Source organism: Alligator sinensis, unplaced genomic scaffold (assembly GCF_000455745.1).
Source record: "Alligator sinensis unplaced genomic scaffold, ASM45574v1 scaffold196_3, whole genome shotgun sequence".
Taxonomy (NCBI): Eukaryota; Metazoa; Chordata; order Crocodylia; family Alligatoridae; genus Alligator; species Alligator sinensis.
The window spans coordinates 365-24528 of record NW_005842264.1 but is presented as its reverse complement, the minus strand read 5'-3'; the positions used below and the strand labels follow the sequence as shown (position 1 = coordinate 24528).

General features: G+C 40.8%; 1 protein-coding gene across 3 annotated transcripts; it reads left to right on the top strand.

Annotated features, from left to right (window-relative positions):
* The first annotated feature begins 16 nt into the window (after nt 1-16).
* Nucleotides 17-22339, top strand: C1GALT1 (core 1 synthase, glycoprotein-N-acetylgalactosamine 3-beta-galactosyltransferase 1). 3 transcript variants are annotated; one of them, XM_006027732.3, is made up of 4 exons: nt 17-283; nt 6401-6640; nt 7616-8283; nt 10931-13130. In XM_006027732.3, the coding sequence occupies exons 2-4, from the start codon at nt 6418-6420 to the stop codon at nt 11132-11134; spliced, it is 1095 nt and encodes a 364-aa protein (XP_006027794.1). In that variant the 5' UTR covers nt 17-283; nt 6401-6417; the 3' UTR covers nt 11135-13130. The 3 variants fall into 3 exon arrangements, 2 of the variants coding, with proteins under 2 accessions (XP_006027794.1, XP_014377333.1); XM_014521847.2 differs by lacking the exon at nt 17-283 and adding an exon at nt 972-994; XR_003095039.1 differs by lacking the exon at nt 17-283 and adding an exon at nt 16172-22339 and having other exon boundaries at nt 5179-6640; nt 10931-11201.
* The last annotated feature ends 1825 nt before the right edge of the window (nt 22340-24164 follow it).

Sequence of the window (24164 nt, the reverse complement as noted above, 5' to 3'; positions counted from 1 at the left end):
TAGGCTGCTGTCCAGCCCCCGGCCGGGTGGACCAGGCCTTGCTCGTCACCCTTGTCCCGGGCTGGCCCTGTAGCAGGTCCACGCTGGCTCTGCCCACCCCAGTGGCTGCGGGTTTGGGTTGGCGTCGTCAGCGTGGACATCCCCGCTGGCGGACACGGGTTGGTAGATTCATAGGCTGTCAGGCCGGAAGGGGCCTCGGAAGATCATGGGGTCCAGCCCCCCGCACCAAGCAGGAAAGAGACCTGGGCGACTGCAGCAAGGTGCTCTCCTGAAGATCTCCAGGGTAGGCGACTGCACCACCTCTGGAGGGAGCTCATACCACAGTCTGGACACCCTGACTGAGAAAAAGTTTTTCCTAAAACTTCTTTGCATAGATGTGTTTTTTTTATTAGGCCAACTAAATAGATGGGGCAATTGTTCTTTGCCAGCTTTCGGGCATGAACGCCCGTCTTCAGGCACCCGGCTCCATGGGAGCGTAGCAGGCGCAGGAGCTTAGCGGTGTAGGCTGGACCTAGCAGCAAGCCTGGGATGAAAGTAGGGGGCGCCGGTGACTGGTGTCCGATTCAATACGGTGTGGATGTGTCCGCTGTCCATTGCAAAATCCTGCAGCGGTGGCCAAGTAATGAGCATGTTGGGTGGAGTATTCCAGTTAGTTTGGAGGGCTGGAAATTCATGAAGTCCTCTCCCTTAGATTTGGTACTGCCTGGCCTCATTGGTCTTGGCCAGATATATTTTCCAAGTAAATCCCTTCCTAGGAAAGTATTTTAACCATTAGAGTGGGTGAGGACTGGTTGCTAAGCATATGAACTGACATAGCTTGTCTAGAGGGCATTTTTTCTGGTCTGTTTTGGTGCTGTAATGCTCAGTGGGCTGCAAAAGGAAGGGCCTTTTTTTTTCTGCTGACTTTCTGGGAAATGAAAACACTCTTTATTCATCTCTAGTCTTAGCATGATGGAAAAGTAAATTGAAAAAAGGCACCGTGGGCAGCAGACAGGTATGAACATACTAAAGTAAGCATGAGTTTCTCCTAGCACTGGGTAGTTTTCATTCTGTCAATAGACAGTAAACAAATATAATGATTAGGATGATAAGTTAAATTGTACGTCATGTAGAGGGCTTTCAGTATGGGAGTGTCTTCAAAAATGTTGTTCCAGCACTTGGTCTCAAAAACTAGTACTTCTACTGCCCTACAAAGCTGAACAGTGTAGTGATTTCCAGACTCAATTAACAATTCACATAAATACTTGGGATGGAAACATTAAGAACTGGAAAACAAATCTTATGACATCTTGTTTCTAAGGAACTTGCTACTGCCATGGCATTGTGAAAGTTTGTCACTTGATTTTTAAATGGTAGTTTTCTCCTAATTGTTTTTGTTTAGTGCTTTGAGATCATTAATATTATTGTTAAAGAAAAATACTTATATTGTACAAAAAACTCTGCACCGAAGGCTGGAGGCTACTCATCTTATCCTGGCACTCATCTGTATTGCCAGTTTTGAGACTTTTTGTGGTGACATCATCCAGAAAGAATCACTGTAGGTAACATCTTAGTATCATGAGCAGTTTTTAGTGTTATGACCAGAACAAATTGGGGCAAATTGCCTTTTCCTCTATTTTGATGACCCAAGGATGTGTAATCCAATTTGCCTTCTGTATCCAATGTTAGCAACGGGTAGATCATAGCAGTGTTGCTATAGATCATTGTCCTTTCAGAGATGTAGGACAGATATACTGCTATAATATGGCTATATCTATCCTTATATTTAAGGTGTGATTTGTAAGAAGTGAGCTTATTGAAGGCTTTCTGAATCTACATGTCATAGTATAGGACCTGTACTCTGACAGGAGCAGCTCCAATCATTTGTGTGGTATGTAGACCCGTGGAGTTTTCAATCTCTTGGAAAAATTACCAGCATGGTCCTAACTTGTGAAACTCTTGCTACAGCTCTATAGATTCTTTGGTTCTAAATGTTACCAGTATGTTCCATTTGGCAAAATTTCAATATGATTTAAAATATAAGACTTTTAGTCATTGCCATTAAAACATATGCTTCATTATCTGAAGGAAAATAAGTATTAGTACAACAATAATAAACCATAAGGCATTTTCTGAGGAATAATGTCCACTGAGATGAACTGGAGTTAATGTTCCAGCTGGTCATTAGGAAATGTCCAGCTCAGTTAGTCATTCCATTTACAGTATAAGATTAATTAAATACATCTTACTGGTACTTATTAGCAGTGCACAGCCTGAAATTAGGTTTCAGTTTACCATTGGACTTCAGTTAGTACTTGAAGCCCATTTTTTAAAAAGAGCAGTCTAGTTACTTTGGCGCTAATCAAGAAAAAGAAAAGGGAAGTACAATCAGTTCTGTCATTCTACAAATTTTATAGGTTGCGTAAGCTTTTTGTTTCAGAAACTAGAAAATAGTGCCTCCTCTGAATGCCTAATTGCATTTGCTCAAGAAATACTTTTTTACAATAGTTTTCTCATGTATTTGTATATTCATTTGTCTAAATTCTAACATCAGTTGCTTCTTGCAGCCTTTTTTGTTGAAAACATTGTCAGGATATTGTATGCAAGTTTTTATTTGCCTGTTAGCAATATTAGCTCTAACTTTTCTTAATGAGTTTCTTATCGGATTTAGTCAGCTGGGGTGTAATGGGTTCAAGAAGCTTGCAAAAGATTAGAATAATCAGTAATCGGCTGAAGGCCCTGAACATGTGCAGATTTTACTTATGTTGATTTCTGTGGGACTGTTCATGTTTTAGACTTAAGAGGATCAGGTCTTTGGTTGCAATTTAGTATTCCAAGATCCTTCACGTGTTCTGCTTCTTTATTCTCTTATCTATAACATTAATTATATCCCTTCTGTAGGCCAAATGTAGTGCACTAATACAGTAATGTAGAGCACTAATTTAAAATGCCGCTGAACTATAATATAAAAAATATGACACATGACCATCCTTGTCGGGGAATCTGTCTAACACCAAGCATTTGCTGCGCAGTGATCTAGTATTTTTTGTTTTATGAGTTACTGACAGACTGGGCTAAAGCTGTAACAAATATACATTTTCCTCAGTTTGCAGTGAAGTTGAATCTGAAGTTCAATCATTTAAAAACAAATTCAAAAAAATCAAAATACTAGGAAGTCCCATATTTTCCTCCTTGTATTTCGGGCATTCCTTATCATCTTGGCCCATTATACCTGGGGATCTGTGCCTCCTATTCTCTCTTTATCCAGGTCAGAGTCTTCCATACTTCCAGTGTGGCCTACCTTATACTCACCTCCAATCATTATTTTGCTTTCAGATGTGCGGGCCGGGAGCGACCCGAGCCCTTTTCCGCGCTGCACGCGGGCTGTGGCCAGCAGCCTGGGCACGCCGGGTCGGAGAGGGAAGGCCGTCGAGCTGGAATTAGGCACAAACGCGTATCGGTAGTTTTAAAGATTGTTTACTTACACCGAGATGGCAGTGGTGTAGGCTGGAAAACTTGATTGAGTTGCAGTTACAGACAGACAACACAGACGGTCTCGTGGAGGTTGCTAGGCTCCACGGTGCAGAGCTCCGGATGCTCTGGGTGAACGAGCCACCAATGGATCTCACACAGGGTTTCTATTACCCTGCCGTGTACCCAGAGTCCCCACGAGATGGATGTGGAGTCCTCTTCGGCTTGGGCGGAAACTGCTCAAGCCTCTTATACGGCTAACAGGCCAATCGCTAGCCGCCACGTGCGAATAATTTAACACTAGCCAATCACGGATAACGAATTTGCATACCGGTGGTGGGAACTCTTTTGCACCGTGCATTCCTCTTGCAACATGAGCAATGCACTCTGCAAAAGAAGCTGCAGAAAAGGCGGGAAACTCGTCCCTGCACCGGGGTTTCCTCTTGCTACAGGAAACTCTCCCGTGCAATGCTCTGCAACTTGGCGGGGATAATTCTGGTGCTGAAGCACACACACAATCATGCCTTTTGGGTCATGACATCAGAGTACCAAGGGTTATTGTAGCTGTGATTGTCCAGGAAATATGGAAGAAGTGAGAGTATTTTTAGTGATATTTCTTGCTGAACCAACTGTATAGTTGGGACATGTGTTAGATAACATTTTTGGGTACAAAGTATATTCTGAGGAATGTGCAAGAAGTTCTTTAGAAAAAATAAGAAAAGACTTGGCACTAGAGGCGCACTGATATATAGGCCATGTATCGGATCAGCACCAGTAAGAGGAAAATTAACATTATCAGCTAACAGCTTTTTTTGGCCAGTGTAGCCAATAATGTCACCAGTAAATGCTGTGCGTTTGCATGCAGCTACACACATGCACGTGGCCAGGAATGCGCCAGGCAGCCTGGAGAGCAGCATCCTACTGATAAGTCTGTAGGAGAGAAAGGGCATGGCAGAGGGAAGAGTGGTGTGGGGGGCAGATTGAGGCCCCCACAGGGAGGGAGGGTGTGGGGCAGGGGCAGGTGCTGCCCTGCCAGGGTGGTGAATGGGACCCTGGAAGCAGGGCAGAGCCATGGGCAGCTCATCCAGAGTGGGGGGAGGAGGGGCATCTGCCTGCTACCACTGTGTGCACCTCCAGGGAAAGCATGAGGGCCATGTGCCCCACCCACCCCGATTTGTGCCTGGGGCAGAGGCGGGCTACGGGCTCAGGGGCAGGGGCTGCACCAGACTCTTCCTAGTGGTTTGGGCCAGGGCTGGGCTCGGCACCACCCCTGCTCAGGGCACCCCACTCTGCTGCCTTACCCTCAGTAAATGAGCCCACCTCTCCTCCCTCCTCTACCCCCGCCCCTGCCAGGATGAGGCTGGTTCAGCCCCTAGTCCTGAGCCCACAGCAGGCAACCTACCTCCACCCCAGGTACAAATCTGGGAGGGCACATGCCCTGCCATGCCTCATCCGGGGGTGAGTGCAGTGGCAGGGAACACCCCCATACCTGCTAGATGAGCTGCCCATGGCTCTGTCCCGCTCCCAGCCCTGGGGTCCCATTCACCGCCTGGCTGGGCAGCCTCTGCCCCTGCCCCACTCCCTCACCATGGGGGCCTCGATCTGCCCCTCCCCACTCTCCTTCCTCCCCTTCCTCCGCCCCCCCCAAGACTTATTGGCTTGAGTCCAGGCTGCCTGGCTGCATTCCTGTAAATCAGCTATCGAATTGGTATCCGGTGATATGGCTAGTTAATAATCAGCTATCAGTACTGGCCAAGAAAATCTTTATTGGTGCACCCCTACTTGGCACCCTTAAGGTATCTGAATAGTAAAGGGGAATGGTTTTTCCATTTTGAGGGAGGAAGTAAGGAATGCACACACATAATTAATTCCAGTTTAAATGCTGTTTAGGTATATATTCGAGGACTTCATTGTAGAACCATTTGCATATTTATTAGCTTTGATGGGCGGTATATGAAGATTTTGTTAATGAATAAAAAAACTCTCTTGTTCACCTTTAGGAATTCTTGTGATGTTTGCTTATAAATATAATGCCCCGATGTTATTTTTTGACTAAAGCTCATTCATAAGAGTTACTCCTATTATAGCTGCAGTCATTGGCCTAAACTTTTCACTTTGAAATACAGGCAACTTCAGACATGCAAGTCTACTCTCTCTTTTACAGGCATGTTTTGTTGTTTGTTTTGTACTTAGCACCACAAAATAATTTATTTGAATTGGTTAACAGTCGTTCATTGGTATCAATAAATCAGCATTTGGCTTTGTTTTGTTAGGGGCTTTTGCTTTTTATAGAGATCTTTCCTGGGTATCTTACTAAATGCTTGTCTAAATAGACCTACTGTGTAGTTGGGAGGGATATTTAGAAAAGCTTTCTGAAATGTTCAGACATCCTATAAGGTATTGGTGGTAGGTAGGGCTTTCTCATGATTAGTCACTGAATTAAGAATTCATATGAGATCCCTTGATCCAAAGCATGGATTTAGTGATCTACAGGTTTTCCTTCCCCTGTTTTTCTAGGAAAATAAAAAGATTGATTGGGAAATGCAGAGACCAGATCTTGTTTGTTCTGGGGCTGTTTTTTGACTCTTTACCTACTTTTTATTTAATGTCTCTTGGTGTTTTATGATTAACTTGTCATATCCAAGCTTGTAAAAAGGCTGTGGAAGGAAAACAAATATGTATGTATACCCATGCTGTTTCATCTTTTGATCATTGTCATAAGGTATGGGATATTAAAGATGAAGCATTTTTAAATACTCTCACTGGGATAAATATTGGTCTTAATCTTATTGCTTTTATATAGGATTCTGTTTAAGTCCATGGAAGTGCTACATTGATAAGGTCTTTAGGATCAGCTGCTGAGTTTGTGACTTGACTTCCTTCCTGCACTCCTCTGCATCTCTTAAATTAAGCTCAGAGGAACTTACCAGCTATTTTTCTTTCTTGACAGCATATTGCCTTCGGGAAATGGCCTCTCCTAAATCTTTGCTGAGTCTCGTAACCTTCACTTTTGGGTCAGCAATAGGATTTTTCTTATGCTATGTGCTATTTAGTATAGTGCTAGAAGAACAAGTTGAGATCCATCCTCATGTTCTTCACAATGATCCTCACGGTGAGCACATAGAAGAAACTGGAAATAATCAGCTGGAGGGACAAATGAACTTCAATGCAGATGCTGGGCAGCATAAAGGTACTTTTGTTTTGTACAGTATATAGAGAGAGGGACAATTATGTAAAGCAGCAGAGAAAAATGTTCAGGTTCTATATAATTTGGTTGCCAGGTATTTGCACATAGGGCTTTCTTAGTCCTTTACCTACACCCAATATTTAAATTCAAGTGACCTTTCTTTCAGAAGCCCCTGGATGATGGGTTTTGTTTACCAATTTGCATTTTCTAAAGAGTAATTTTTCACAGAGACCAACTACTTGCCATGTGCTTCATCTAGAATAGGTGGGGGACAGAGCAGTTTCTTTCCATATATGATAGCTTGAGCTTTCCACAAGGCGGAAAAAAAAAAGTGTTATTGCCCAGCTGCTCTAATTACCTGTATGGCAAAGAGAGCTGGATTCCATTTCAGATTTAAGAAAAACATTCTGGAATGCCTGTATTGCCTTCATATTTTTATTTTTTCATTTACATTGACTTCACAGCACTACAAGGAAGATTCTTTCAAACTAGTTTTAATAAAAACGTTGAATTCAGATGCATTTTTGCAAATCTCTTGTTTTTTGTGAGATAATCTAAATTTTGGCCAATGCTAATATTGCCCTCTTTTTCTTGTAAAATTAAGTAGGAATAATATTTGAACTGCTTCTCTTTTCTGAATTTAACTTCCGTCTCATTAACCTAATAGAGTAGGTTACCTGTATTACCTGGGGTTTAGTGACTAACATTCAAATTGAGCTGTGGTTACATTGTTCTGTACCTAAAATAACAGCATTAGCAGCAACAGCAACAGAGCTCCAAAACAGTAGTTCCTTCTAGTGAATAGTTATATTGAGCTTATTCCCATTCTCCTTTCTTTTCGTGTTCTTTAATATCTAGTACAATACATGATGTTTTCCTGATATAAATGGTTGATATTTTTCTGTGTGTTCAATTCTTCCATTTGTCTTACTTTAGTGTATTCACTAAGCTTTATCTTGGAATTTGGTTTTTTTTCAGATGAAAACAAACTTATTGCTGATGACTTGTATCAGAAGGTCAAAATACTCTGTTGGGTCATGACTGGGCCTCAGAATCTAGAGAAGAAAGCCAAACATGTTAAAGCCACTTGGGCACAGCATTGCAATAAAATATTATTTATGAGCTCTGAGGAGAATAAAGATTTTCCAACCGTGGGCCTAGAAGCCAAAGAAGGCAGGGACCAATTGTATTGGAAAACTATTAAAGCTTTCCAGTATGTACATGATCATTATTTTGATGATGCTGACTGGTTTATGAAAGCAGATGATGATACATATGTCATATTGGATAATTTGAGGTGGCTTCTTTCAAAATACAGTCCAGAACAACCAATATACTTTGGAAGAAGGTTCAAGCCTTATGTGAAACAGGGCTACATGAGTGGAGGAGCAGGATATGTACTGAGCAAAGAAGCTCTAAAGAGATTTGTTAATGCATTTAAAACCAACAAATGTTCTCATAGCTCTTCTATTGAAGACCTTGCACTTGGAAAATGCATGGAGACTATTAACGTAGAAGCTGGAGATTCAAGGGACACAAGTGGTAAAGAAACTTTTCATCCCTTTGTGCCAGAACATCTCTTAATCCGAGGATACCTACCAAAGACATTTTGGTATTGGAATTATAATTATTATCCTGCTGTGGAGGTAGGTGGGTTTTTTTGTGTATGTTTTAGAAAATTTGGACATCATATAACACTACATTTGTTACATATCTATATCTGTACATTGATATGGTATGTTATAAGGTACTATATTTTATATAATATAAAATACATTTTATATCTGTTGATTGATAGATGATTATGGGCTGTTGAACTGCTTGAATTTCAGCATTTAAATTGTGTTGGCAAAACTATTTAATTGTGAGTACCTAAGATCAGCTTAATTCTACCCTTATATAAACTGTTAGTGAATCAAAACTGGAAGGGAAGAACCTAGTTTTCCAGGAGAATTCCTAAATCAAAATAATTTTCTAATGTTTTATTTAAAAAAAAAAAAAATGAACATAATGCTCCAGTAGGCCATCTTATGGTTTACTGGTTAACTATTTTTCAGGGTTTTGTCTTTTTTTTAGAGGTCTTTACTTTTTATAGAGAAGAGCATTTCCAGTTCTCTTACTAAATGCTTGCTGTAGAACCGGGAGGGATGTTAAGCTTTCAGATACAAAGTTCACTTCATCATGTCTGGGAGAGAAGCAGAGTTCTTGCTTCCTGGATATTTGCTGTTAAAAGGAGCTATCGCTGCCTTATGATGTTGTGCCCTTGCACAATTAGGTAGCAGTACTCTAGCTTAAAAGAAGTATTGTTACCGTTTCCCACAAAGAAATTCTTATAATCACAGACACTTTTTCTTGGACTGTTGCACAATGAAGACTTCTTAAATTATATTCACAATTTGTAAAACAGTATAGGATTAAATAATAAATGCCTGACATGAGAGAGAGGCATGCATGACAAACAGGTCCAGGGAGGTGATGCTTCCCCTCTATGCGGCACTGGTCAGGCTGCAGTTGGACTACTGTATCCAGTTTTGGGTGCTGCACTTCAAGAGGGATGCGGAGAATTTTGAGGGTTCAGAGGAGGCCGCTCATATGGTCAGAGGCCTGCAGGCAAGGCCCTACGAGGAGAGACTGAGGGACCTAGATCTCTTCAGCCTTCACAAGAGAAGGCTGAGAGGTGATCTTGTGGCTGCCTATAAATTCATCAGAGAAGGACAGCAGGGAATAGGTGATTATCTGTTTACTAAGGCATCCCCTGGAGTAACTAGGCACAATGGCCACAAATTGACAGAGAGCAGATTTAGGCTAGAGAGCAGATTTAGGCTGGACACCAGGAAGAACTTCTTCACAGTAAGGGTTGCCAGAATCTAGAACAGGCTTCCAAGGGAGGTGTTGCTCTCCCCTATCCTGGGGGTCTCCAAGAGGAGACTAGGCAAGCACCTAGCTGGGGTCGTCTGACCCCGGTGCTCTTTTCTGCCCAGGGTAGGGGGTCGGACTCGATGACCTACTGAGGTCACTTCCGTCCCTAACATCTATGAATGTATGACTTGGCCTGAACGCCAGTTTTCAGGGTGCTATGAAGAACTGCGCCACATGGCTTTCAGCTTTCCAACCCAGGAGAAGCTGTCGACCAAGCCCTGCCATGCAGCTGGTATCAGGCTGTATGGCAGGTCTCCCCTGATGCATGTTCAACTTTAAAGTGTGATGGAAGCCAGCCATGACAATGTTATGTGCTTTGTAGAATATTTTTGTGGCTGGCTTTTGGTTTTGTCACATCATTAATTGCCTGAATGTGTGTCAGGATTACTAGTTATGGTGCAATTAAGTGAAACATCTACACTGTCACAGAACCAGTCATTTGAGAGGTTTTGCTACTCTAGTTCAGTAGTAGGTTACAAACAGAAATCTTTCACTGTTTAGCTAGCCCCATATGCAGTGACATGAAGGTCTTGCCTGTTCAGTTCTCCCTCTCAGTTAAACTAAATATGAAGTAGAAACATGGAAGACTATGGCTGAACATGAAAAGGAAATTGAAGATAAGGAAAATAGGTTTTTAGAATTTGAGCGAAGATTCTGGAAAAGGTGACAAATGGGCAGAAAGTGAGTTTCAGTAAATACCTCTAATTTGGGAAGTCCCTAGTTTGGCTCAACATTGTCCATTGATGCAAAGATGCATTTAGCTTTCTTTTTGTGCTAAGAGATGCAAAATAATTATTCAAAGTTTGGAGAAATATTAAACGTTTAAAAACAAAACAAAAACCTTGACTGTTATCTCTAAGGTGAGTCCATTATGAGTAGTGAGCTGGGATCCACTGATGTATCAGCATGATACTTGGGCTCCTTGTGTTTTGTATTTTTTGTTGTTTTTTAAATTTTGAGAACTTACTCAAAAAGAAGTTACTCATTTTTGCTTATACTTGTTGAGCAACGTATAAAGCCAAGATAATTTTATTTAGGTATGCGATTTAGGTTAATCAAGTCTTCAGTGAAGGCAATCCTTAGTTGCTTTTGATAAAGGAACATACTAAAATGAATATTGCCAAATATTCTTGAGAGAATTGCATTCACATTTGAAGACAATGATTTTATAAACATTTCCCAAATTCTTACTACCCTTTTTCCTGTTGATCTTTGTTTAGAAAGTATAACTTACAACGGTGAACTATTTATACTGAAGACCACCATTATTTGTCTTGGTGTTTGCAGGCAAATAGTGTGTCTCAGAAGTTTTTTTTTAACCTTATGCACACTTTAAAATTCCCTTTAAGATTCTTTTTGTTTCCTTATTTTTAGGGTCCTGGTTGCTGCTCAGATCTGGCAGTTTCATTCCACTATGTTGATCCCACAACTATGTATCAATTGGAATATCTGATTCATCATCTCCGTCCATATGGTTACCTCTATCGGTATAACCCCGACTCTCCCAAGAGCCTAGAAAAACAAAGCAAGAGTGAAGCAAAGGATAGCGATGCAAAAGATAAAGCGGAAAACCCCTGAAAATTAATCAGACTCTTTATCAACAGTGAAGTGGATAATAGTGCACTGAAAGAAGTATTGTGGAATGGTGAGCTATTTCATTTAGCTCAAACAGAACACTGGAATTACTATTGGTGATTCTTTGAAATCAGATTGTCTTACTGAAAGGCTGCAGACCATAGGTTGCAATACAATGGCTTTTATTTGTTGAGGTAGTAGGACTTTTCTTATAGGTGGGTCTTCAGAATCCAGTCCTATAGCTTTAAAGTGAGCTGTGAAATCGTAGTTATGATATACTAGAAAATCTATACTAGAAAAATCTATACTAGAAAAATGTATTAAAATGAATGGCGGGGGGCCAGGGTCAGGAATGATCACACAGTGTTTCTGTTCCTTTATTCCTTGCAGTTCTTATTCCCGTTCTGTTGGGTTAGTGCTAGTATTAGAAATCAAATCTTGTGCTACACAGGCTGAGCTCTTTGAGATGCTGAGGATACTGAAGAAATTTGATGTGAAAGAGCTGACCCTGAGAAGATACTAAGTAACCACTTTGCCTTTAAAAGGACAGACTTCAGATCATTTGGTATAAACAGGTATGCCAAATGCTCAGGTTCACCAACTGATCTGAAGGATTATTTGCTTGTTTCATGATTGAAATGATTTATTTACTTCAGGCTTCAGTATAAATTTCCACTGAAGACTGTTCCACAAAGTTGCCACCAAATTGGCTTGTTGAAGTCCGAGTGGGAAAAACACAGCAGTAATTAGATTGTATACCTTGAAATAGGTTGAGGAGACAGGTATAGTATGGGCAGATATGAACATTTTTTTCTCTAGCTCATGATATAACCTATAGCTTGAATGGGCATAAATTAAAAACCAGAACTTCTCAACCAGCGTTAACTAGAAGTTGATCTGTTACAAACTCAAGTCCATCCCTCTGTTCATTGCATTACCAAACAACTTTTTCTTTCTTTTGGTTTGCAATCAGTAAATGTTTGCTGCATAAAGCATGGCACTTAAGCAGTAGCACCTGAATAATTCTTCAACTTGCCAAGTTCTTCTATTGGTTTATTTCCATTTAAATTACATATTTGCTTTACTCTTAGTTTTGTCATTCGGTTTATTTATGGAGTCCATCCCGATGGAATAGGTCCCATTTTAGATAACAGCAAGGTTCTTATTTTATGGGGGATTTTTTTAATGTTTCAAAAAAAATCCATTATTTATTTGCACTTCTTTCTGAAATTTTAGTGTAGGGAAGTTTTATGTATAGTTGTGTCCTTCTGAATACAGAAGTCTTCCAAAGGGCTTTAGTCTTACGCACTAGGTGGCTATGGGAAGTAGCTCTGTGTATCAGTAAAATAATCCACTTATCTAGGACAAAGAATGCATTGTAATGCACCAAAAATCCCTCAATTGGAGATGAAACCTACTATAGACTTTTTTTTTTGTCCCCCTACTTTTGCCTCATATAGGGGTGCTGACAGACATGCCCCCCCAAAAACAAACAAACCAGCACATGCCCTGAAGTAGAATTGCATCAGTTGGACCTGACTCCCCAGCGTCTGTATAGCTTGCATGCTTCAGCGGGGTTTTTCGGCACTTTTATCAAATAGGTGATTCAGCTATTAGGTAAAAGCACCAAAAAGCCTCATTGAAGCACATGAGCTACACAGATGCTGGGCAAGCCGGATCAAACTGATGCGATTCTTCTTCCGGGCACGCGTTGCACTTGGCGCTGGGATGCGCTGAGGTGAAAGTAAAGCACTAGGGTTTTTATTGTTTGTTTGGAAGTTTTCCCATGTCTGTAAGCATCCTATATCATTAGTCCAGCTCCAGGGTCTGACTATCTTGACATATCTCTTTATCTTCAGCCTGTAGTTTTTAGCAGAGGCCTTCCTAACTTTTTTTCACTTTTTACCTTCATCACGTTGAGTATGACCCAAACTTGGCTGCTCTTAGCTATTGTTTTGGTGATAATAATGCTAGAAGGTGGCCTTACTCAGTGTGCCTCATGTCACATGAAAATATTTCCTGCTGACTCACTTCCAAGGTCATACACTTTGGGTATCAAAACACTGGTATTGTAGCTGCCTTTTGGCATATGTGCAGCACCAATCTCAGATGGACTTATTAGAGCAGGGAAGGGTGCATCTAGCACTATATTAGAGAAGAGCATGAAAAGCAGATGCTTACTACCAACCAATATTAAGTCAGTGTGTTGCATCATTTTCTGGCAAGAGAGGGGCTGAACAATCAGCTTGGTTTGGAGGCCAGCAGGCACTAAGCCCTTGGCCACTGAGCCCTTTCTTCCCAAGACCCAGCGGTGGCATGGTGGAAGCCCCAGTCTGCCTGTACTGTGCTGCAGCTGGAGGGTACAGAGGTTGCAGTAGGCTGCAGCATGGTACAGCAAAAGCTCCCCCTCCACTGAAGCCCTGGGCACCTAACTGCAGCATGGTGCAGGGAAATCCCCCCACCCTCCACAGCTGAATGGCACAGAAGCCACAGCTTCCTGGGTTGGTTCCAGAGGTTCAGTAGGCAACATCTGGTCTGCGTACCATAGATTGCTGAACTCTGTCATGGGTCGTGATTTACTTTATCTAGCTTCTTCTGTAACTACCTTGTAACAGGATGGCAGTAACTGCAGTATCTCATGGAAAGTGAAGTAAATATGTCCACCTTTGCCTCCTGTTTGAATACAGGGTGTTTCTCTTCCCAGTACAACAGATATTACCAAATAGTAATTAAACAAGTAGTTATGGCAGAATCAAAGATTAGTATTTCATCATGAGTATTTTTTTCACCAGCACAATTACCTCATGTAGACTGGAAGGGATAACACCTTTACAAATGTTTGTGAGTTAACCTGTGTAGACTTTTTACGTAGTTTTAATCTTTTTAAAAATCTCATAAATCTCTGAGGTCCGCAGGAGAATGCTGCTGCTTTACACTTCTTCTGAGCCGCAGAATGCAATTGAAGTTGAGCAAAATATTCCTGCGTGAGTTAATCATTAATTAGTTACATCATCTGCAAGATGCAAGCCAACAGGATTATGAAGTTCAAATGCCAAAAACATTGAGTTATAGTGATTAGTACATTGTTCAGACTCAACTTCCTTTAATAAACCACAGAACCTTTAACTTAAAGTTGGTACTTTTTGTTTTAAAATATTATTAACTCTGCCAGTGTGAAAGACCTACAACATTTTGGCCTGCAGTTCCTCACTACTGCTAGTTCACTTTCTGTTTTTAGTGAGCTTCAGTGTCCTTGACCTACCTCGAGACAAAAAGCAACTTTCTGTCTTGTGGTGTAGCCAGTAAAATGACTGCCTAGTATAGGACATTTATATTTATCCTATCTCAGTAAAGTAAGGGTGTCAAAGGTGCTGCCTGCAGGCTGCATCTGGGCCGTGGATTCCTGTCATCCAACCATCAGTGCTGCCCATAGGCCTTGGACCAGCTCTGCATGTGGTATGTGGAGTTGTCTGTTGTCTGTGATCCCGTTTTGGGCACATGAAGGGCTGTTTCAGGGCACAACAGCCTGAATCTGAATTCTGGGCCTGGGGCCAGGCCAGATCAGGCCCACAGATGGCCCCTCATATGGCACATGGGGCTGGGGCTAACCAATGTGCTGTGTGCAGACCTAGAGCTGGGGTGCATACTACTTGTAGGGCCAGTCCAGGACATATACCACATATGGGACTGGTCAGCAGGGCCAATCCAGCCTGCAGACCAGCTTCACATCCCTCATCTAGTGCACAGGGCCAGATGAGTTTCATACCCCTGCAATAAATCATAAATGCCTTCTGTATTGCCCCACCTCTCGGGCTAGGGAAAACTACTGCATTTGCTGTTCAACATGTGTTGAGAAAGGAGGGCAGACTTTTACTGCTTTACTGTGCCAGGTTCTTACAAAAAATTGTTGACTGTTACTTTTTTGTTGTAAGTGCTTCTATAATTGGGCTGGTTTTACTCTTAGATTGTTATATTCTTATTGAAAAAGTAATTATGCCTAGAAAACATCAGCTAGTTTTGTACCTTGGTGCCCATGTTCATTTTTCACTTACAAAACATGTCTGCCTAATAAAAGTCTGATGGGATTTGTCAGAAGATCTAACAGTACAGCCTTCTTGTATGGTGTTTTGTAGTGACCAGCCATTGATTTCAGCCTCATGACCTCAGACTTAAAGAGCAAACGTTAGACTGATTTTTACAGCTTTTGCAGCCCAAGCAAGCTGCTATAATGAATTTTGTGTTGATGAATTGCTGTTTTTTAGAATATATGTTTTTGAACCTTAGAGTCAGAGACTGTTTTATGTCATATGGTTCATTTTTAATCTTAAAAAAAAGCCTGAGTGCTTTCTTGCATCAGCAGTTGTTACTGAAAAAATCCAATTGTAAAACTGTAATTTAAATTTCGTTAAATTGTTGGATAGTAGACGTTCTACAATCCTCAGGGGTTTGTTCTGGGAATTGGAATATTCATTGCTTGTTGCAGTCTTAGAACTTAAATGCTTTTTGTTGTTTTTCTTTTGCTTTCACTCTCTTTCTGCCTTTTCATCTTTTAGCTCTTCTTCAGTTTCTTTTGGCATGAGAACATCCTCAATCTGTTGTTATATGTTTGAGTTCTTAGACTAAAAACAGACATCCAGCTTCTCCCAGGACAAAACCTTCTATTCTGGCATTCTACAGATGTATAAACTCATTGTTATTCACCATAAGTAAATGTGAAGTATTGTGTGACATGCCACATTTTCAAATTAAAGCATGATATAAACCAGTTTTTAAATTGTTCTACACCTATTTTTTTTTTTTCTAAGTAACAAATTTACAGCTCGGCTACTTCTATTGTTGGAATTATTTTTGCAGTGTAGCATGTCTGCGTTTTTGCAGATGACTGTTCCACAGCTGTTTTGATAGGAGTCAAAGCCAGGGACAAGCAGACCTGGGATAAATGCCATGTCTGCTTAGCCTTATAGCTGAAACTGGTCTTTGCCACTTAAGAGGAATTGACTAATTTAGATTTCTATCTTTTCCCTCTGTGTTTTTTCCCAGTTTATCTTGCAGTATGTTTGCATAAGATGAGGTTACCATACGTCCAGGTTTTCCTGGACATGCCCTCCTTTCTTGGCTCCCTGTCCTCGTGTCTGGGTGGATTTTTAAAATACAAGCCAATGTCCAGGTTTTTGCTCTGCCTCTACTTTCCCAGGGACTAGCAGCTTGGCTGCTTGGGCAAGGTGATTGGCTGTTGGGGGTCACGTGCTCTACTCACCAGGTAAGCATGTGTGTGTGTGCATGGGAGCTACATGGGGGGCAGGGTGCTGTGGGTCCTGAGTGAGGGGCACTGGCAGTGCTGGGGGACGGGGGGCTGGGGGCTTAGAAGTGAGGAGCAGAAGCAGGGCACGGGCATATCACTGCCCGTCTCCTCCCTTCTTCCCCCCACCCCGCGCGCGCACACAGTTTTATGCCTCTCTGCCCCTGCTCCCCCCTGTCTCCCACAGGTGTCTTCTTTTTTGATACTGGAAGTATGGTAACCCTAGCTAAGATAATACACTTATACTTCCCAGTTAAACATGCAGTGCCCTTGTCCTTTGACTGTGATGTCATTTCCCTTTGTTTGTTCTTAGATTTTTCTCTCTGGAAATGCTTCCTATAGTTTCCTGCATGTCAAAACTGTTCAGATTATTTTTCTTTCACACGTTGCCCCTAGCTTTTTCTATACTTTCACTTGTGGATGTTTTAGTGAGTAAATTTAGCAGACTGGTTCCCTGATAGGATGGGAGTAATTTTTTTCAATTCATTGTACTCTGGTAGTCTGCAGAAAAGTAGTGATTGCTTGGATAATGTAGTTCCTATTTAACATTAATAAATACTGCATACACCGATGAAAACACACACCTTCATAGAAGTCTTTCCAATCAGCCCTATATTTCACTTGACCAGAAAAAATTGTGTGGAACTGCACAAGTATAATATTTCTTCATGTTACTGTGTATTGTGTTTAAGTTACTCTGCAACATCAACTGCATGAACTGTACAAAGAATATTTTGGGAGATGCATCTTGCTGCTGGGCAGTATGTCCCAAAGAAAATCTGTGAATGTTTGTTTGGATTTTAAGACAAGAAAATAATTCCATTAGTGGCAAACTGGTTGGTGACTTGTAAGTGCTCACCATATGAATTTATTTTTAAATAACTATTTTAAGTGCCTTTTGACGGGTTTTTTTTTTAAGCAATTAACTTAATTTGAGAATTGCGCAAATAAAGTAAGTTGTCTCACACAAATGCATGTCTTGTTTTCATTTATTCCACTCAAGAATATCAGTGTAATAGTATTTTGAGAAGTTTCCTGGGTCTTTGAGAAGTTTCCTGATTCTGTAGACAAACAAACGTTTCTCACTTTTGTGATTTTTTTTTTCTTTTGTTTGTGAAACTTTGAATATGTACAACTCATGTTGTTGACAAAATAACATTTTGGGGGGTAATTTTCTTTTTGTATGTTTCTGTGTATATAGTTAAGCCTAGATCTTGTAAATTGGATGCATCCAGGGCAGGCCTTTGATCCAGCAAAGTAATAGTAATTCAGTGAGACTCCCATGTTGGATCTAACTCTTAAACAACAACAAAACCTCAACAGTAGATCAGAACTTCCCCCTGCAGAGTACCATTTGAAACTTCACTTTTTTTTCTTTCTAGGACCGTTTATAAATATCTTTCAATGAATAATGTATTTTTCTTATGCACAAAAATTATAATTTAAAATTTAATACTGTGTGGTTTATTTTACTTGAGAAAATAACTTCTGAAGAGTGGTAAACAGTCTTCATTCAGGATTGAGCAGCACCCTGTGACCAGTCTGAAAACTTTATGTAAAAATCTTTACGGCTTATCATACTTGTCCTGTTTCATAACAGTTTGTTTAAATTTTTTTTTTAAGCTTTATCTTATTGCCAATTTGTGACTCCATGGAAATAAAGATTCAAAATCTGTAAAATGCAGATCCAGAACTTGGCTTAGCATGCATTCCTGTTATGGGATTGTGACAAATGATTAATGTGGGACTGATGACACACATGCACCGTTAATTAAGCACGTGCTAAAATATTTGCAGAATCGGGCCTTATTGAGTATATGTTTTGCTATCTAAAAGTGACAGTTTCACATTAAGTATGATGCTTTGGGGGAAACACACACTGTATGTACTTATTGTGAAAAACAAATGCTGTCTTCTATTTTCCTCATTTGTTGCAAAAAGAATATTGCTGGGTCTGCAGGAAGAGCATTCCAGTCTTGGTTAGAGGGACCATAATTTTCACTCTACAAAATAATTTTAAGGGGATATATATACATATTGGTGTCTTCTGACTACATACTGAAAATAACGATCTAAAATTGCAACTTTATTTGGAATTATTTTTCAAACATTTCTGCTCCTGTGCAACTTAAACTTGGAACTATTTCTGTGTTCCTGTCCAGATATAATTTATTTAATTGGACTGTAAAGTTATGTGGCATAATTTGTGCTTCCAGACTTACAGCCATAAGAACATACGAACTGTCGTTTACTGGGTCAAATCATAGGTCTATCTTGCCCAGAGTGGATGCTGAAACAGAGTGAACTGCACATGACAGGTTTTTTCCAATGTTCCTCTCACTTGCAGCCTTCAGCAGTTAGGCTAAGTACAGACATTTGAGGAGGTTAAATTGTGTTCGAAGTGTTTAAACTTGGCTTGTCCCAGTGCCAACCTTACACTTACAGACCTGGTCTCAGTGACCGACAATCAGTTTAAAGCATGTATCTTGTATTCAAAGAACATTTAAGAGCAAGACAAACTAGGGGAAAAGACCATTAATAATTTATATTTTAGCTGCAATTAGAATTATTTCCTTCTTTGCCATTGCTTGGTTCTCTTTACAGAGCTACAATACAAAATTGTCAAATAAAAGAATAAACCAGAAATAGGAGCTAAAGAAAAAATGAAACTAAATTTGTGCTTAAACCATGCCTAGCAGGCTCATTTGACCATCAACATACTGCCTGCTGGGTGTAAAGGATGGGTTAATCTTTTTCACTCATCTCTACCATTGTCAGTGTTTGCTACTAGCAGCCCTAAAACTACCTAGGTTGGGTCAATTTCAAGATGTTTTTAAGTACTTTATACTGTATGAAACAGGTGTTCCTGTTGTACGCTTTCAACGCTTTCCATGTTAAGTAGGAACTCAGGAAGAGAAAGAGATGCAGGAGCCATTAAGTCCAACTACTCACTCTTGCTGTGGGGGCAGAAATGCAATAATTTGCAACTAGTTTGAGCTGCTTCAATTCAGTTTCTTGCTTTTTCTACTATGGGGCCTTGCAAGAACAATTGAGTTTAACTTCCCAAAGTACAAAAGAGAAAATCTTCCATGTTGGTTAACCAACAAAATGCAGCAGGAACCTTTATTCCACTATACTGTACACTGGAATTCGGGTTTGATTGGGAGTTGCAAACTGAATTTCACTTTTCCCTCCGTATGTCCTCTTGTTTCTCTACTGCTATATTGTTGAAACTGAGTAGTCAGTTTCCCCCCAGCACTGGTAAAAGCTTAGTATTAGAGCTATTCATTGCATAAATAAGAGTCATAATGAGTCTTCATTTTATGACATTGAAATATTCTTCAGTCAAATGAAGTGCATAGGTGGACTGCCTCCAAACCCTGAATTAAGCGTGTACTGAAGTTTTGCATTAGTTTACTGGATCCAATCTGCTTTAAGTTTCTTTTCAGAAAAGGGTATTGAGGATCTTTTGTATAAAAATCTTTCTAAGAGGCAAAGACATTTATTTATTTATTTGCACAAAGAGAGCATCTACCAGAAGAAGAGTGACCATAACATTTCAAAATAAGCAAATTTGGCTAAACTAGATGCGACTCGGTTGAGATGTCTTGTGTGATGCTTTTTCATTCCAAATTTGGATCTTGAGTCTGAAACCTGTCATATGCCTCAATATTCAGACTTGTACAACAGGTGCCATAAATGTCACCAGACTTGAAAAAGTAAACAGAAGATTGTTAACTGACCTTTTCACTTGTGCTTATTTTTGTAAAAGTTAACTACTCCCTTCTGGATCCAACCTTGAAAAATAAAATCTAAAGCAGCTAAAGAGAATCTTCTGGACTTTTTTTGAGAATAAGAAATGCTTTTCACATCAATCTCATGATACACACCTAGCCCATCTTACTTTCGGCTTCAACACTTTAAAGACTTTAGAAACCTACAAGTCATTATATGAGTACAAAAATGCTTGCAGGATAAGGGCCTTAGTTATCCTAAATGCCAACTGCAGCTCATATGAATCCACATGGGGCAGATTGTGATAAAGCCAAGCAAATTTACTAAAATTCCCAGCCGGACTCCTGACAGCTCTGTACAGTGTACATATTGATTCTTCATCCTTCCCCCCGAATGTCTTTTGATGTAATGCTGATCCCATTTAAGTCAAGTTTTACCATATATTTAGGGATTCCAGAGCCTTACTGCTAATGTTTTTGCATTAAAAATAAAACACAGGGGAGGGGGGCGGTTGCTTGGGTTTGTTGTTTTTTTTGTGATAGAACTGGTCTAAACAGATTTGAATAAAAATTTTCATAGATAATTTCTGTTCCTTGTCGTGTTTGTCAAATTGGTTTGTTTTTTTTTTTTGAAAAAAGGAAACTTAGAAAAACTTCTTAAAATTTGCTAAAACTAATTGGCATTTTCCAAATACCTGTATCAGGGATGGCCAGAGTTAGTCACCCTGGGAGGCACATCTGATCCTCCATTGAAGTTCAAGAGCCAGAGAATGAGTGGGGGGTGGTGAGCAACTCAGAGTGGAAGTGACCACACCTTCCCCTGCACTGCTGAGCCATTCAGGCTTTCCCTGTAGTGAGCACACCCTGGGGTAAGTGGCGTAGCTGCAGCCCCGACCTGGCAGAGCAGCACCTGAGCCAGCAGTGCTAGAGGGAGAAAGGGAGAGACCAGGGCAGGGTGCACTCCCTGCAGGGAAAGCCGGAGCAGCAGTAGGTGCTGGGCTGCACTGTCCCCCAGAGTCATCTCAGGAAGAAATGAGCAGGGCTGCGGCCAATTTCCAGAGCCACAAGTCTCGCAAGGCACAGTTTGGCCATCATAGACCTATATCAACTACTAGTCCTGAAATGGGAGTGCAGAGGGGTGATGACCCTTTTCCCTTTAAAATGTTAAATATTTGTATAAGTAATCTGAGATAATTGATATTTTATTTTCAAGTGTTTGACATCTCATGTGAGGTAGCTAAGATGCAAAGCTCTAACTGATCAGTTGCCCATAAAATACAGAATTATTTCCTGTCATATGTTTATTTCAAAGGTAAAAATAAATAATGTTGCTGATTGTAGGCATCACTGTGTTTCTAGAGAAATAAGCTGAGCTCTATATGTAGTGACGGAAGTTTCACTAACATACGTTTCATCTGTGATCTATAATTGAACTGGTAGTTTGCCTTCCTGTGTTTTACAGAAGTCCCATCTAATAAAAGCCATTTCTTGTCCATTTATTTGTAAGGATGTATTTTGTTTTGCTTTGTTTTTTAGTTTTTTTTAATGATGTACTACGTCATACCTTTTGAGAGAGGAAGCCTGTGTCAGTGGTCCCCTGCTAATAAGTCTGGTGGTTTTCTAAAAACTCTGCTGGTCTTAATTTTTCTGAATTCGCCTAAAATCACTTAGGTGTTGGAGTTAGAGATCTGGGCACAGTTGTTTGAAGTGTGGCATTGAAAGCTAGCCCCTTTTTTGGATCAATCTTGCCATATTGCCAAGGATCAAAACTCTTCTATGCAGATTTCTATTGTTATCTTGAGCTATGTTGTCTATCATCTAATAAAACACCCTCTTCTTTCTCTCCAGAGTGGGCCTTTCTACTCTATACTGAAATACCTGCCATTTGCTACATCTTTCAGTATTAGGAGTGCTAAAGAGAAGCGTTTTGAATAGTTATATTGACCTTACTCAAAAGCAGTATATTTACTCAGTTATCAGAACAAAGAGGGCATGGAAACAATTTCCCTGTCTCCACAGTGATCTATAGAGTGCACTTGTGATGACAGAACTAATGGGAAAACTTCTACCATTTTTTTTTCCAGAATATAATTTGTATTGTACCCTATTAGCTAAATGTATTTATTAGCCCCAAGACTGCAAATAAGCATGTAGCTGAATTATCTTGATCTAATAATAAAGGTAACCTCACTGCCTTATGTGATTCAGTTTCACTTGCGCTTCCACCAGTATGTACAACTCTGGGACGTTCCTGAAATAGTTTACAACTGATTCTTTGTGTAAACCATAATCTCTTTCACCTAATCAAATTATCTAGTTGGTAATTTAAGAAACAATGTTGCATATGTGGATATTTGAAATTAGAATAATTTATAGTTCTTTATTTCTGTAATTCCATGCCAATAATACAGGATAGACACAAGCTCATTTTTTACGTAAGGCTAGTAAGATGAAAGTGAAATAGGCACATGATAGTGAATTTGGATACACACCCCAAATTGTGGCCAGTGTTACCAAACTTCTGAGACAGAGTATTGGAATGTCGGAGGGACCAGTTGCAGCACATCCAGACAAAAGCAAGGCCTGTGATTAAAAGACAAGGCTTAGTGAGAGTAACTCTAAATCTGTTGCTCCCCAGCCACGGTATGCTACAGGAGCTTCAGGGACCTGCTCTCCCTGAGCATCTCTCCACTTGGATGCTGGACCTGTACCCTCTTCCCCCATCCCACTGTCACTGGAAAGGTGCTCTTGGTCCTGCTCCTGGTTGTGGCACTGCTGCCTAGCCACACAGCTCCGCAGGTTCTGCACCCTCATGCCCTAGCCAGCCCGAACTCTGTCTGATGTCACCACCTGGAGCCCAAGTACTGCTGTCCCTGGCACATGCAGATGCTGTGCCCAGGAGCAGTGTACTCAACTCAAATGGAGCCAGAGTTTATCACGGCTCATTAGTTGCCCATGTTGGTACACCTCGTGTATTTGTTCTATACCAGCAATTGTTTGGGTTTTTCCTTTAGGTAATTCAGCTGCTCAAATTCAGAGTTCTTGCAATCCAAATAAAGTCCCTTATTATTGCACAGAGCTCTGTGCATGAAACAGATAGGGTGTTGTACCTGGATCTTGGTCTGAAAGGGGGATTATAAAATTCCACCCTAATAGAACAGTCTGACACTGGGGCAATGTATTCTGAGAGACCAGAAAGGAGGCAGAAGTCCAAGCAACTTCATAAATTATAAATTATGTCAACATACACAATTGACATAAACTGCTAAAGATCTTATTTATAGAAAGGGTTATGAATAAGCTATCAAACTATAGTAATTTAACAAAGCAAGGATTTACCATGGAGCTGCTTACAGGTAGCTTTCACTTATCCCATGGTAAATAAAAGCTAAACTAGGGCAGCTTAACCCTGAATAAAAGAGCAGTAAATCAGCACCTCTGGATACTTGTTGCAGATTAAGTGTTTGTCCACACTACAAGACATTTATCTACCTCACGGTGGGTGTTGAGGACTATGTAAGAGGACTAGGTACAGTTCAAACTTGCCTTAGTAAAACTTAAATTGGTGACCTAATGGGTGCATCCAGACAAACACGCTCGTGCCTCTTGCCCCATCTCAAACCCCTTTGAGATGGGGCAAGAGGCACTCATGGAAACAAAAAAAAGTTCACGGGGAGAAAATTAGACCCCTGGATATCCAGGGGTCTAAAAAAATGAAAGTTTGAAAAATGGGGCAAAGTGCAATCCTGGACCATGCCCTGAGGCAACCGGAGGCTGGGTCCTCCACAGAGACACTCTGGCTGCCAGAGCATCTCTGTGTTTGGCCCCTTGCCCTGGTGCTGAAACACGTGGCTGGCCAGGCTGTATGTTCAGCACCAGGACTCCAGTGCCTGTAAGTACAGGGTTGGGGGGACTGGAGGAGGGGGGAGGGGACCATAGGGGGGACCCCTGCCCTGCTACCCCCCAGACCCCCGATCACTTTTCTGCCTGTCCCCCCCCC

Bases quoted from the DNA above. Each gene is read 5' to 3' on its own strand.
- C1GALT1 (XM_006027732.3), top strand. From the start codon at position 6,418: ATGGCCTCTCCTAAATCTTTGCTGAGTCTCGTAACCTTCACTTTTGGG. The intron at 6,641-7,615 runs GTACTTTTGTTT...GTTTTTTTTCAG, and splicing joins AGATGCTGGGCAGCATAAAG to ATGAAAACAAACTTATTGCT. The intron at 8,284-10,930 runs GTAGGTGGGTTT...CCTTATTTTTAG, and splicing joins ATTATTATCCTGCTGTGGAG to GGTCCTGGTTGCTGCTCAGA.